The following is a 13430-nucleotide window of genomic DNA, read 5'->3' on the forward strand; positions in this document are numbered from 1 at the left end:
GCAGATTCAGACCTGACATCCACAGCACGTTGTCGGCGATGCCAGCAGGAAAACATGCCGGTGTGAAACGTGTTCATACAATGTGGCATGCAGATGTTGGGTTCATCTGAACGATGCCTGGGGCTGCCTCCACAGTTCAGATGGAGGCCACCGCCAACCCTGGAACACCACAGTAGTGGGTCTGGAGAGCATCTGCAGGTGGACCTTCCAGATCAGGTACCCTGGAGTGGGTCCATCTTCCAGCCTCTTTGTTCTCAGATGGCCCATATTCTTACTTCAATAGCGGGTCAATAATGTTGGACGCATTGTCGATATGGCTAGACACGACGGCAGACTACACGTCATTCAGACCTTCCTCGCCACTGAACACAGCGCAAAACACCCGGCTGCCAAAGTAGGAAATGTTCTATGTTCATCTGTCTGAACTGTGATTTTCTGACAGATATTGTGCGCATTCAGGTACAGAGGGCTGGATTCTCCAAAAATGGGGCTATGTCCCCAAGCCTGCATCAAAATGCTGGCGTTTCACTCCAACCTGCAAGGGGAGCAGGGCCCCGGAGTGCTTCTCGCAGCTCTGGCTGCAGATAGGGGGCCTTGCACTTCCGGTCGGCAGTCCGCGCATGCGCATAGCGGCGGCCTGCGGCATTTCATCTTATTTTCAAAACACAACATTCAATCAAACATTATACAATTCTCATTATAAACATCACTCCAGATGCCCATTTTGTATCGATAAAACAACTGCCCCCCATCCCCCCACTGAGGATTACTAACTCTTGAAGAAGGAGGTGAACAGTCTCCACCTTGAGTAGAAGCCCTTCTCCAAACCCCTAAAGGCAAACGTTATCTTCTCCAAATGTAAAAATTCCGACAGGTCATCCACCCACACCATTGCCTTTGGCGGCTCCGGAGTCTGCCACCCTCTTCCGGGCTATCAGAGAGGCAAAGGCCAACACGTCAGTCTCACTCGCCACCCATGGGCTGGGGGTCATGTTTATCCTTAAAATCTTAGTACCCTGCCCCTCATCGCACAGTTTTAAATGGTATCCCACCCACCCCTCTGACTCACCACGCACTTTTAAATGGCACCTTGCCCCTCTCTCATCGTGCACTTTTAATTGGTGTCCAATCCGCCCCTCTTGTCTCTTCATATTCTTTTGAATGGCGTCCCGCCTGACTCTTCGCACACTTTTAAATGGCGTCCCACCCCTCTGTCTTATCGCACACGTTTAAATGGTATCCCCCCCCCTCTAACTCATTGCACACTTTTAAATGGCGTCCCGCCCCTCTGTCTTATCACACACTTTTAAATGGTATCCCCCCCCCCTCTAACTCATTGCACACTTTTAAATGGTGTCCTGCCCCTCTGTCGATTCAGACACTTTTAAATGGTGCCCCGACCGGCCCTCTTTCTCTTCGCACACTTTTAAATGGCATCCCACTCCTTGATCCTTTGTACACTTTAATGGTGTCCCGCCCCTCTGTTTCTTCACACACTTTTAAATGATGTCCTGCCCCTCTGTCTCATCGCAGACTGCTAAATGGTGTCCTGCCCCTGCCTCTTCACACACTTTTAAATGGTCCCCCGCCCCTCCATCTCTTCGCATTCTTTCAAATGGTGGGTGTCTCCTTATGAGAGAAATAGCGGTTAGCTAATTTGCATGACCTTATTAATTGTTGTTCAAGTACAGTAAACTTTTAAATCTCATGAATCCCAAGTGGTTTAGTTCTCTGATCTGCTTTGTGTTTTTGTACACTTCTTCCATTTATCTTTCTTTCCCATCTGTTGGAGTGCAATATTTTAGATATACTTAAGTCATGAATTGCACTGTAGAAATGCACAAATATTACTTCTGTTGCTACAAATGTTGTTGTAGGCAAACTGCAACATCATAGTAACTGTGTTTATAGAGCTGGAAATTGTTCACCAATTCAAAACATGTTGATTTATTTGGGAAACAGGCCCCCTTATAATTATGTTAAATGTTGCTAAATAAAGCTGTGAAATAATTATTTCTTCTGAAACCTGGAATATTGAAATCTTTTGCACTATGCAAATCATGTCTGTACAAATTTACACTACTTAATTTAAAATTATTTTCCACTCATTTGCTCTGCAGAACAATATGTGGCCTTACCCAGTATACAAATAGGAATCATATTGCATTTGCTGCACTAGAAGCTGTTGCTTTTCAAACTCGTGAGGTAAGCAAATGCTTTATTTTGTTGGGTGCCTCGAGGTTGCAGTATAAATTTGTTTGCTGGAATTATTCACACCTGTAAACAACCCAAACAGAACTTTTGTGCTGACGGTCAATAAACTATAGGTGGCATCTTCTGCTTTCGCTGATGGTGAGCTTGGTAGGCTGGTGGCATACAGGAACCCTACCATCTTCCCACCTCCATCAGAATTTAAGTTCCAGGTCAGAGGGCCGAACCTCTCATCCTGTTAATTTCAGGACCTTAATTAATGACCACTTAAGGGCCTCACCCCACTGCCGCTGTAGCTACCCCAGCTGCGTGAAGGCCTGTGGTCATGTGGCATGCATGAAAGGTAAAACTGCAGCCAGCTAGTCACCATGGGGGGGGGGGAGGGGCATGCATGGGTCAGATCAGTCCGTTGATCAGAAGGGATCTGTGCCTAATCAAGGAACTATATATCAGAATACCCCTCTCTTCTCCCCCCCCCCCCCCCCATTGCTGCCAAATCCCCTGCAACCAGCTCCCCATGACGCTCATTCCGCAAAACACACCCTCTCACATCCCCTGCCCACATTACTCAACTGCTGCCTTGGTAGCTGTGCGATCCTGCAACTCCAGTGCATGTCTTTTTGGTGGCATCCATGGCCTCTCCAATAATGCAGCTGAGCACAAATGTTGCTGGTCTCTGATTTACTTATGCACCTCGGGTCTTGATTCCAAGGGAAGGCCCATCACTGGTCTCGCCACTGCCTGATTTGCACGTGGTTTGCGGGTATGCTAAAAAAGAAGCTCTCCAGCCAACCGCAAGAGATGGACCCTCCCCCATCCCGTCCCGTCCCTCAGTTAGTCTCCAGAATCTCAGGAGGTTGTTAAGACTGTCAAATTTTGTAATGGCTACACTTTAAATTGTCTATTTTGTTTCAAGGTAGAATTAGGAGTTTAAAGGATAGCCAAGTAGCATTTCTACCCAGATACAAGACCATATGTGGATCATATTGCCATGGAAATGAGCCATGAAAGAGGAAACATTGTAGGATCAAGAGTTTTCTTAAAATATCACTGAATCTCACAGACAGCCAATTGACAAGGATCGAAGGAGAGAGCAGGAAGATAGAAACAGCAAGTCTCTATGGTTCACCACACAATGTGGGTGGGAGCTTGTGTTCAAATTGATGAGACTGGGTTTGTAAGATTTTAAGCGAGATTGGAAGATTTGCCTAGCTTTCGCTAGAGGGAAAAATTTCCATTTTGTCCCTCACGTTGAAAGCCTGTTAGGGAAGTAGGAGGTACACAGCTGAGAAAGTGAAAGAAAGGAAGCAAGTTTTGAGGAGCTAAGAATAACTTTGAATCGGTTCTGGAAAAATAAGGGTTTCCACTTGAGGGGCAAAGTATAACTCTGGAGGGAAATTTGTTGTAACTGATAAATAGAGGATCTTTTCTGCAGTTTAGAATATTGGTTACCCACTAAAATATTGTTTCGTCAATGCTACTTTTAGTTTGTGCGTTACAATGAAAGTCTTAAAATTTGAAATCTTTTTGTGCAATTCCTTTAAATTGGGAATTGGGATTTATTGTTAAAACTTAATCATCTCTTTTCTAGGGATTGCAACAGGTGATAATTGGCCAAGATATATTTGACCTGTGTTTTGTGAACAGGATTTACCGTGGCAATTTTTCATACTTGGTAGATGCAAATGTTATGATCATGCTGGAACAGATTAGCCAGTGGTGCAGCTAACGCTGAAGCACATATGTTTAGCTGAATAGCCAGGATGTGTTTGGGACTAGTACCATTTGCTATACTGATGCACTAAGCAATCTTTTTTCATGTGGAATTAATTGAATTGGCTGAAGATTGATATCCACAATGGTGACCTATGAAGGAAGCTAAGCAGTATCATCAACTTGGCACATCTGGCAAACTATTCAGTACTTTTTCACTCGGATGCTATAAACAAGGCTGAGGTGCTTGCAACCATTTTCAGTACAAATAATTAGAAGAGTGAGGGATGACTTGATTGAAGTATATAGCATTAGGGGGCACTGTTATAAAATTAGGACATGCCCTTGTCGAACAGAGATGAGGAGAAAGTATTTTTCTCAGAGGGTTGTGTGACTTTGGAACTCTCTGCGTCAGTAGGCGCCACAATGTTTTTAAGGTAGATAATTCTCTCCTGACAGATGCTGGCAGACTGGCTGAGTTTTTCCAGTGTCCTCTGTTCTTGTTTCACATTCCAGCATTCGCAGTATTTTGCTTATTTTAGATAGATTCTTGTCAGGCAAGAGAATCCAAGGTTATTGGGCGTAGATGGAGAATGTGGAACTAAAGACAAACAGATCGGCCATGACCTTATTGAATGGCGAAGCCGACTTGAGGGGCCAGATGGCCTACTTCTATTTTGAATATTTGTATGAACTAATTGGTGACTTTTGATCAGTTGCCTTTTCGTGTCAATGGCATTTCATATTATAACGAATATGCTTCTTCATAAGATTGAAGTAATACTGTACTACATGTTGTGGGCTTTACATGTAGATATTTAGATGGTGGATTGTTTTGGTGTAAGAAAAACAATAAGCTAGTATCAAATGACAACCAGGTTTTGGATGAGTTTAAATTTATGGAGGCTGCAGGATTATTAGCCCTTGACGTTCATCTACAGATAGGCTCAGGAGCCTTTCTTTTCCACCCTTCCCAACTCCCACTACCACCCCTCCGAACTACCTACAAGCAGATTGACCTCTTCTGTGGCCTCTCTTCAGTGGCATAGTGGTATTGTCGTTGGACTGATAATCCAAAGACCCAGGGTAATGCTCTGGAGACCTGGCTTCAAATCCCACCAGAGTAGATGGTGGAATTTGAATTCAATAAAAATCTAGAATTAAACGTTGAATAATGACCATGAAACCATTGTCAATTGCGGTAAAAACCTAAATGGTTCACTAATGCCCTTTAGGGAAGTAAATCCTTACCTGGTCTGGCTTGCATGTGACTCCAGACCCTCCGTGAAGAGCAATAAATGCTGGTCCAGCCAACAACGCCCTCACCAAATAATGTTTTTTTTTTTTTTAAATCTCCCAGTCATGTTCAATTCCCAAAGGAAGCCCAACAAAGCTACTCGTAGCTAGAAGCAACTTGAATCAGTGCAATAGTTCACTTGACATCTAATGGATTGCATGATGAGCCAAAACCCTCATTGCAGAGTACCCTAAAATTTCAGCCAGGTAAAGGAAACCTCCAAAACTTGAATCGCACTAGCAGTCAAAGCAATAAGCCAGCAATTAATATTTTAAATACTTCATGGTCCCTTTAAATAGCACTGTGCGGAGGAGGGTGGGGTGGGGGAAATGGAAAGTTGAACATTTTTCTGAAACGTTTCTGTATGAACAGACCTGTTTGTGGAATTTCATACCTGCAGGAGGGTGTCAAGGGCCACTTCATATTCTTAAAAGTAAAGCATTAAAAATGTAGAGTGCTGGACTTTGATCTACTATTGTTCTAGCAAAACAGTGGAAATTGTTGATGAACCAGATATATCCCTGTGTGTCATAATATACACCAGTATATCATGGTGCAGACACACACACTGATGGACACACAGTAAGACCAATCAACACACACAACACCGCAGCCAATCACCAGTTAGAGCACACTCAATATAAAGACAGAGGGCATCAGTTTTCCCGCTCATTCGGGATGCAGCCTCTCCGAAGGACAGAGCTTACAGCTCACAACACAGATCTTCACTATGTGCTGTATGTGCTGAGTGCATAGACTGGTTAGGACAGACATAGGTCTTTAGTTTAATCTAACATCGTGTTAACCCACAGTGAAAGTATGTTCAACAGTTTCTAGCTTAATAAAATAGTGTTGTACTATTTTAAGTGTTGGTTGCCTGTATGCGTTCCACGGATCCAGAGCACCCAACACACATGGTACCAGTAGTGGAGGGATGTTAGAACTTCTTAGACCTACCTGCAAGTGATCTGCCTTCCACCAACATACAGCCATCCTGCAAAATGGACAGCGTCCGCCCGCCTCCACCACTCCGCATCACCGGTAACCTAGGGGCCAACTGGAAGATATTCAAACAACGCTTTCAGCTCTACCTTGAAGCCACAGACCGGGAAGCTGCCTCAGACACCAGTAAGATCGCTCTCTTCCTATCCACGGCCGGGGACCATGCCATCCACATTTTCAATTCTCTCACCTTTGCTGATGGTGAAGATAAATCAAAATTCAAGACGGTCCTCCTTAAGTTTGACAGTCACTGCGGCATCGAGGTGAATGAAAGTTTTGATCGCTATGTATTCCAACAGCGTTTGCAGGGGAAGGATGAACCTTTCCAGTCCTTTCTCACCCACCTCCGCATCCTTGCGCAGTCTTGTAATTACGGGTCCACCTCCGACTCCATGATATGCAACCGGATCGTTTTCGGTGTTCAGTTCAGTCGGACCCCCTACACCAGCAGCTCCTCAAGGTAAAGCAGCTCACCCTAGCGATTGCCATAGAGACCTGCATGCTACATGAACACGCCACTCGTCGATATTCCCATATCCAAGAGGCTGAAACGGCGCGGCAAGGTCCCCACGAGGCAGAACGGGTCCAAGCAATCCAGCAACTCCAGGGCCTCAGCCTGGATGAGGGCGGCCATTTCCGGCCATTTCACGCGCTTTTCACGGACTCCCACGCTTGTGTGCACCGAACGGGGGGACGGCGACGTCGACTAACGTACTACGCAGGCGCGCACCACGTGTGCGGCGGCGCAGCGAGCGTACTGACGCTACAATGTGCGGCAACTGTGGCTCTGCCCATTTAAAGCCGCAATGTCCTGCCAAATCCCGACGATGCCTGAGATGTAGCAAACTTGGCCACTATGCTGCTTTATGCAGATCAGCTCAGCCTGCCAACTCTCGTTGCTCCAGCCAGCCTCGCAGGAATGTCCGGGCCATTCAACCCACGGTCACCAAGCCCGATTCGGACCTGCTACCCGATATTGACACAGAGGACCCAAAGGCGCCTTTTCGAGTCGGTATTATTACAAAAAACAGGGTGTCCCCGAAGCAAAGAATCCAGCCTCGATCGGTATACAGCATCAATCCAGACGATGAGTGGTGTGCCACCCTTACGGTCAACCGGTCTCAAATACGATTCCGCCTGGACACCGGTGCCTCCGCAATCTCATTGCCAGTCAGTCTGACCCCCAAAGCCTTCGCGTCAAACCTGCCATCAGCCTGCCAACTATTTGATTATAATGGAATGCCATTGTTGCCAGCGGCTCATGTCAACTTGGAGTGACGCACAGGTCACACAAAGGCATCCTTCCCTTTGAAATCGTGAGCTCCTCAAAAGCCTCCCTGCTTGGCGCACAGGCATGCAAGCTGTTGAACCTAGTTCAGAGAGTTCACTCTCTCTCTCCTGCTGACACGTCTTGACTTCAGGGCGCAGCTTGACGCCATTATCAACCAGTACCACGATGTCTTCGAGGGCATGGGCACGTTCCCGTACACCTACAAGATTTTATTAAAACCGAATGCCACGCCTGTGGTGCACGCACCTCGTAGGGTCCCAGCACCCCTTAAGGACCGCCTCAACCAGCAGCTGCAGGACCTCCAGAACCAAGGAGTGATTTCCAAAGTCACGGAACCGATTGACTGGGTCAGTTCCATGGTATGTGTAAAAAAGCCTTCCAGCGAATTGAGAATTTGCATTGATCCCAAGGATCTAAATCGCAATATTATGAGAGAGCACTATCCAATTCCCAAGCGCGAAGAGCTCACATGTGAAATGGATCGCGCCAAGCTCTTTACCAAATTCGACGCCTCAAAAGGATTCTGGCAAATCCAGCTCGATAAATCCAGCAGGAAACTCTGCACGTTTAACACCCCTTTGGAAGATATTGTTACAACAGGATGCCGTTTGGGATCATCTCTGCATCAGAAGTTTTCCATAGGATTATGGAACAAATGATGGAAGGTATTGAAGGTGTTCGTGTCTATGTCGATGACATAAGCATTTGGTCTACCACCCCACAGGAGCATGTTAGTCGCCTCCAGCGCGTATTCATATGTATTCATGAGCATGGCCTCCGACCTCAACAGGGCCAAATGCTCTTTTGGTCAGACAGAACTTAAGTTCCTCGGGGCCAACATCTCCCTATTGCGTGTGCAGCCGGATGCGGACAAGGTAGCTGCCAACACAGCTATGAAAATACCAGAGGACAAGAAGGCGGTCCTCCGATTTCTGGGCATGGTCAATTTTTTAGGGAAATTCATCCCTAACCTCGCCTCTCATACCACGGCTCTCCGGAACCTGGTCAGGAAGACAACAGACTTCCAATGGCTCCCTGCCCACGAGCGCGAATGGGGGGAACTCATGTAGCCACCTGAGTTGCCCACTTCCCGACTTAAAATGGAGAACTGCAAAGGCTGAAGGGAAATTCAGCCAACACAGGCAAAGACTAGCAAATACAGAAATCATGTGTATTGAACCTGTATTGAACCAGGGGCTGGTTTAGCACAGGGCTAAATCGCTGGCTTTGAAAGCAGACCAAGGCAGGCCAGCAGCACGGTTCAATTCCCGTACCAGCATCCCCGAACAGGCGCCGGAATGTGGCGACTAGGGGCTTTTCACAGTAACTTAATTTGAAGCCTACTTGTGACAAAAGTGATTTTCATTTCATTTCATTCATTTTCATTTCATGTAAGGAACCAGACAGCACTGAAACCAGCAGCCATCTTCATAGTAATGCAGCAGCCATCTACATAGTAATGTGCGATTCCCAGACTCAATGGCAACAGTTAAGGTAAAGAAAGCCAAGCCAGACTCCTCGGCGCCAGCAGGAGCCAAGACAAAGGAAGGCCAACGAACATTTAGGGACCGTCTAGCGATCGTGGAACCGCTCCGGCATTGGAGAAATCGATCCAAGTGATCGGAAAGTAGTCCAATCACTTGGAACCAGATACGGGGTCCGCCCCAAAGGGCGGGAAGCCCCTTGGGACTATAAAGTAAAGCCCCCAAGTTCAAATCGTCCTTCTTTGGCAGGGTCACTCAGCAACTTGAATCAACCCGTGACAGTGACCTGTCTCAGCTGCCGCCAATCAAGTAAGTCTCAAGTCAACGCTCGCTATGAGATAGGTGCTCCTAGCTACCAGTCCATACCAGCTTTTGAATCCTGCAGACTCAGGACCTGAACGAAAGGCCATTTGTTCCCCTGACCTGGTGGGCCAGTCCGAAGCTAAGTATAGGCCTTTTAGTGATAGGAATAGCCTAGAAAGTAGAGTTTATGCATGAGTAGTGATTTACTGTGTATAATAAATGTGTTTTGATTTGAATCTTACTAATTGGTGTGTTGAGTTATTGATCATTACTTGAACTTGAACCTCGTGGCGGTATCATAAAGATACCTGGCGACTCTAGAGCAAAGGTTATAGAACAGAGCCAATTGAACCATCCAAAAGTTAGCAACACTCGAGGCAAAACTGACAACGGCCCCGGTCTTAGCCTTCTTTGATCCAGCAAAGGAGACCAAAATTTCGACCGATGCCAGTCAATCTGGCAATGGGGCAGTGCTCCTTCAACGTGATGAGGCCTCATCATAGGCCCCCATTGCATATGCGTCACGTGCGATGACCCCCACGGAGCAGCGCAACGTGCAGATAGAAAAGGAGTACCTGGGCCTTCTGCCCGGTGTTGTTAAATTTCACAATTATGTCTATGGCCTTCCTCAATTCACCGTCGAGACCAACCATCACCCGCTGGTTAATATAATACAGAAAGACTTGAACGACATGACGCCTCGCCTCCAGCGTATTTTTCTCAAGCTCCGGCGATACGATTTCCAGCTGGTATACACCCAGGCAAGGACCTCATCACTGCTGACGCTCTATCCAGGGCAGTCAACACTCCATGTGACCCAGCGGGATTTGTCTGCCAGGTTGACGCCCGCGTGGCATTCGCGGCCTCCAATCTACCTGCCTCGGATGAACGCCTCGTCCAAATTCGCCGCAAGACGGCGGCTGACCCCTTGCTACAGCGTGTCATGCACCACCTAACGGACGGATGGCTCAAGGGCCAATGCCCTCAATTCTATAATGTCAGAGATGATCTGGCGGTAGTAGACGGGGTTCTTCTAAAACTGGACCGCATTGTCATCCCGCATAGCATGCGTCAGCTTGTCCTGGAACAACTACACAAGGGCCACCTTGGCATGGAAAATGCCGCCGATGGGCCCGAGACGCAGTGTACTGGCCCGGCATTAATGAGGACATAGCCAACACAGTGCACAACTGCCTCACTAGTCAGCACTTCCAACCGGCCCAACCACATGAGGCCCTGCAGTCCCACGAGTTGGTCACGTCACCATGGACCAAGGTGGGCATCGACCTGTTCCACGCGCTGGATAGAGACTATGTCCTGATCGTGGACTACTTTTTGAATTACCCGGAGGTGATACGGTTGCACAACCTCGCCTCATCTGTAGTCATTCGTCCATGTAAAGAAACCTTTGCTCAACACGGCATCCCGCTCACGGTTATGTCGGACAATGGCCCCTGCTTCGCCAGCCAAGAATGGTCCAACTTTGCCAGATGGTACAATTGTGCCCATGTGACGTCCAGTCCCCTGAACCCCCAATCCAATGGCAAAGCAGAGAAGGGAGTACATATCGTCAAACTGCTCCTATGCAAGGCTGCCGAAGCTGGGTCTGATTTCTATCTTGCCTTGCTGGCCTATCGCCCCGCCCCACTGTCCACTGGCCTGTCGCCAGCCCAATTACTCATGAGTCGCACCCTGAGGACGACGGTGCCGTCCATCCATGTCCCAGACCTCGACCATGTTCCGGTCCTTCGCCGGATGCAGCTGTCTCGTGCACAGCACAAGGCGGCTCATGACTCCTGTTCAGCTGATCTCCCTCCTCTGGCTCCAGATAACAGCGTCCATCTTCTGGATGGTGGCTGGTCTGCAACCGCTGTTGTCCTTCATCAGGTGGCCCACCGCTCGTTCCTGGTTCGTCTACCGGATGGCTCTACTCTGCGCCGCAATCCTTCGCCTTCGTCTCGTTCCACGCTCGCCACATGATCCTCCAGTGTCGCCTCGCCCTCCTGCTGACCCTGCCATGGACTATGCAGAGCTTCCTGTCGCTCTGCCTCCCCCTGACTTTGACGCAGTCCAGCCCGCTCCTGAACTGGCGGCTCTCGACCCACCCTTGAGGCAGTCAACCAGAATTTGTCGCCCACTTCAGAGACTAAATTTATGAACTTTTCAAATTTTTGGACTCTCTGAATTGTTTCGTTGCTTTGTTTGATCGTTTCCCTTGTTTGTATATAGTGTTGATCTTGTTACGCTTGTTGCATACTGCTTCTCTGCACCAGGCACCTTCCCATGTAAATAGCTTAGTTGTCATGTACATAGTCCTGTAAATATGTCTTCGCACCCCACATGTAGTTGGGAACATTATCACCACACATTATTTATTGCCACACACATAGATTTTTTAATAAAAGTGGCGATGTCATAATATACACCAGTATATCATGGTGCACACACACTGATGGACACACAGCAAGACCAATCAACACACACAACACCGCAGCCAATCACCAGTTAGAGCACACTCGCTATAAAGACAGAGTGCATCAGTTTTCCCGCTCATTCGGGATGCAGCCTCTCAGAAGGACAGAGCTTACAGCTTACAGCATAGATCTTCACCATGTGCTGAGTGCATAGACTGGTTAGGACAGACATAGGTCTTTAGTTTAATCTAACATTGTGTTAACCAACAGTGAAAGTATGTTCAATAGTTTCTAGCTTAATAAAATAGTGTTGTACCATTTTAAGTGTTGGTGGCCTGTATGTGTTCCACGGATCCAGAGCACCCAACACATCACTGTGGATAATAAAATAACCCCCTCAACTCCTTTTGATTTATGTGTCAGATGTTTCAGAGGAAAACCAAATAGCGTGATTGTTTTGTCTGCAACAATGAATATAATACACTCCAAATGAATCTCCTTCTGGGAATATACAGAGAGGGGTTTTAAAAATTGTAGGCGGAAAAGAAACATGTCAGTCATCGAAAGACATTGAAAGCTGGAAAAGAGCGCACAAGATCTCTCTCTCTCTCCTCTCCTTTCTCACTCTCTTTTAAGCTATAATAGTGTCTCCAATGTAGTACAGACCTCAACAAAGTCAATTCCAGAGTTTTACAGGAAACATATTAACTTCAAATGACTGCAATGCTCAATAATCTACACCTCAAAGAACAGCAAAGGGCTTAATTGTATATCCTTTTAACTTTTATTGGACTTTCCAACTTATGACCTGTGTGTGTGTTGTCGCCTCTTTATTTTTTCACAGATTTAGTAACTAAAAAACATTTTCTTTCTGGTTCGGTTGGCTCCTTATTAGCAGATAAATACATTTGAATTGGAGAAGGCAATTGTGGGAAAATAAATTTTAAAACCTTTGTTGCCACCAAGTAAGTGGGCTGAATAGAGGAGGAACCCGTTCACACCACCTCACCTAGTCAACAAAATGAATGCATGTGTATAAACCTGTTTACTAGGATGCCATGGATGCACATTTCCTGTCACAAGTGTGTTCCCACATCTTAAAACCCCATTTCAAAACCTTTCATCAAAATGAAAAAGAAAACTTAGCCACCCAACCCAATTTTACTCCCAAATACTCTTTGTTTGGTTGTCCACATAAACTTGTGTACAATATAGAAAGAAAATTGGTATCCCATCCATCAAAATAACTCATCTAGACATGGTTCAGCCACTTATGCCATTTATCTATTCGTTCCCCCACCACCTTGTCACATAAACACCTGGCAGAGCAACACACTAGAGAGAAACAAAAAGTTTGGGTCAATTTACGAAAAAAGACTGTGAAATCCTTCTCCAACTCCCAAGGAAATCAACCAAGTTCCAGAAGACTCTAGACCCAGTGATCCCACATTTAGCCTCCTATAACTGAAATGTTCTCTTCTCTCATGATCCTGTACAGTTCCTTTTTGAAGCATTACATACAGTTCATACATCAAGCTTTAGCCTCTGTGTTCATAGCTGTTGACATTTAGAATGATATCTGTGGCATGACACCATGTTCGAATTTCATTCATTGGGTAAATGCAGTCATTTCAGGTTCCCAGTAATGCTTGAATAAAGTGTGGATTGTAAAAACGCACACAATGTTACAGCTTTATTTCAGAACTGTACTCTTG

The 13430-nt window shown here is 46.5% G+C and overlaps 1 protein-coding gene across 1 annotated transcript in view; it reads left to right on the forward strand.

The window, feature by feature from the left end:
• Window positions 1–13430, forward strand: part of LOC140428015 (glycerol kinase) — a 203857-nt gene that overhangs the window by 149984 nt on the left and 40443 nt on the right. The window contains exon 15 of the mRNA XM_072513963.1: window positions 2121–2205. Within this exon, the coding sequence (XP_072370064.1) occupies window positions 2121–2205 (85 nt within the window). The remainder of the gene's footprint in view (window positions 1–2120; window positions 2206–13430) is intronic.

Source organism: Scyliorhinus torazame, chromosome 8, assembly GCF_047496885.1.
Source record: "Scyliorhinus torazame isolate Kashiwa2021f chromosome 8, sScyTor2.1, whole genome shotgun sequence".
Taxonomy (NCBI): Eukaryota; Metazoa; Chordata; class Chondrichthyes; order Carcharhiniformes; family Scyliorhinidae; genus Scyliorhinus; species Scyliorhinus torazame.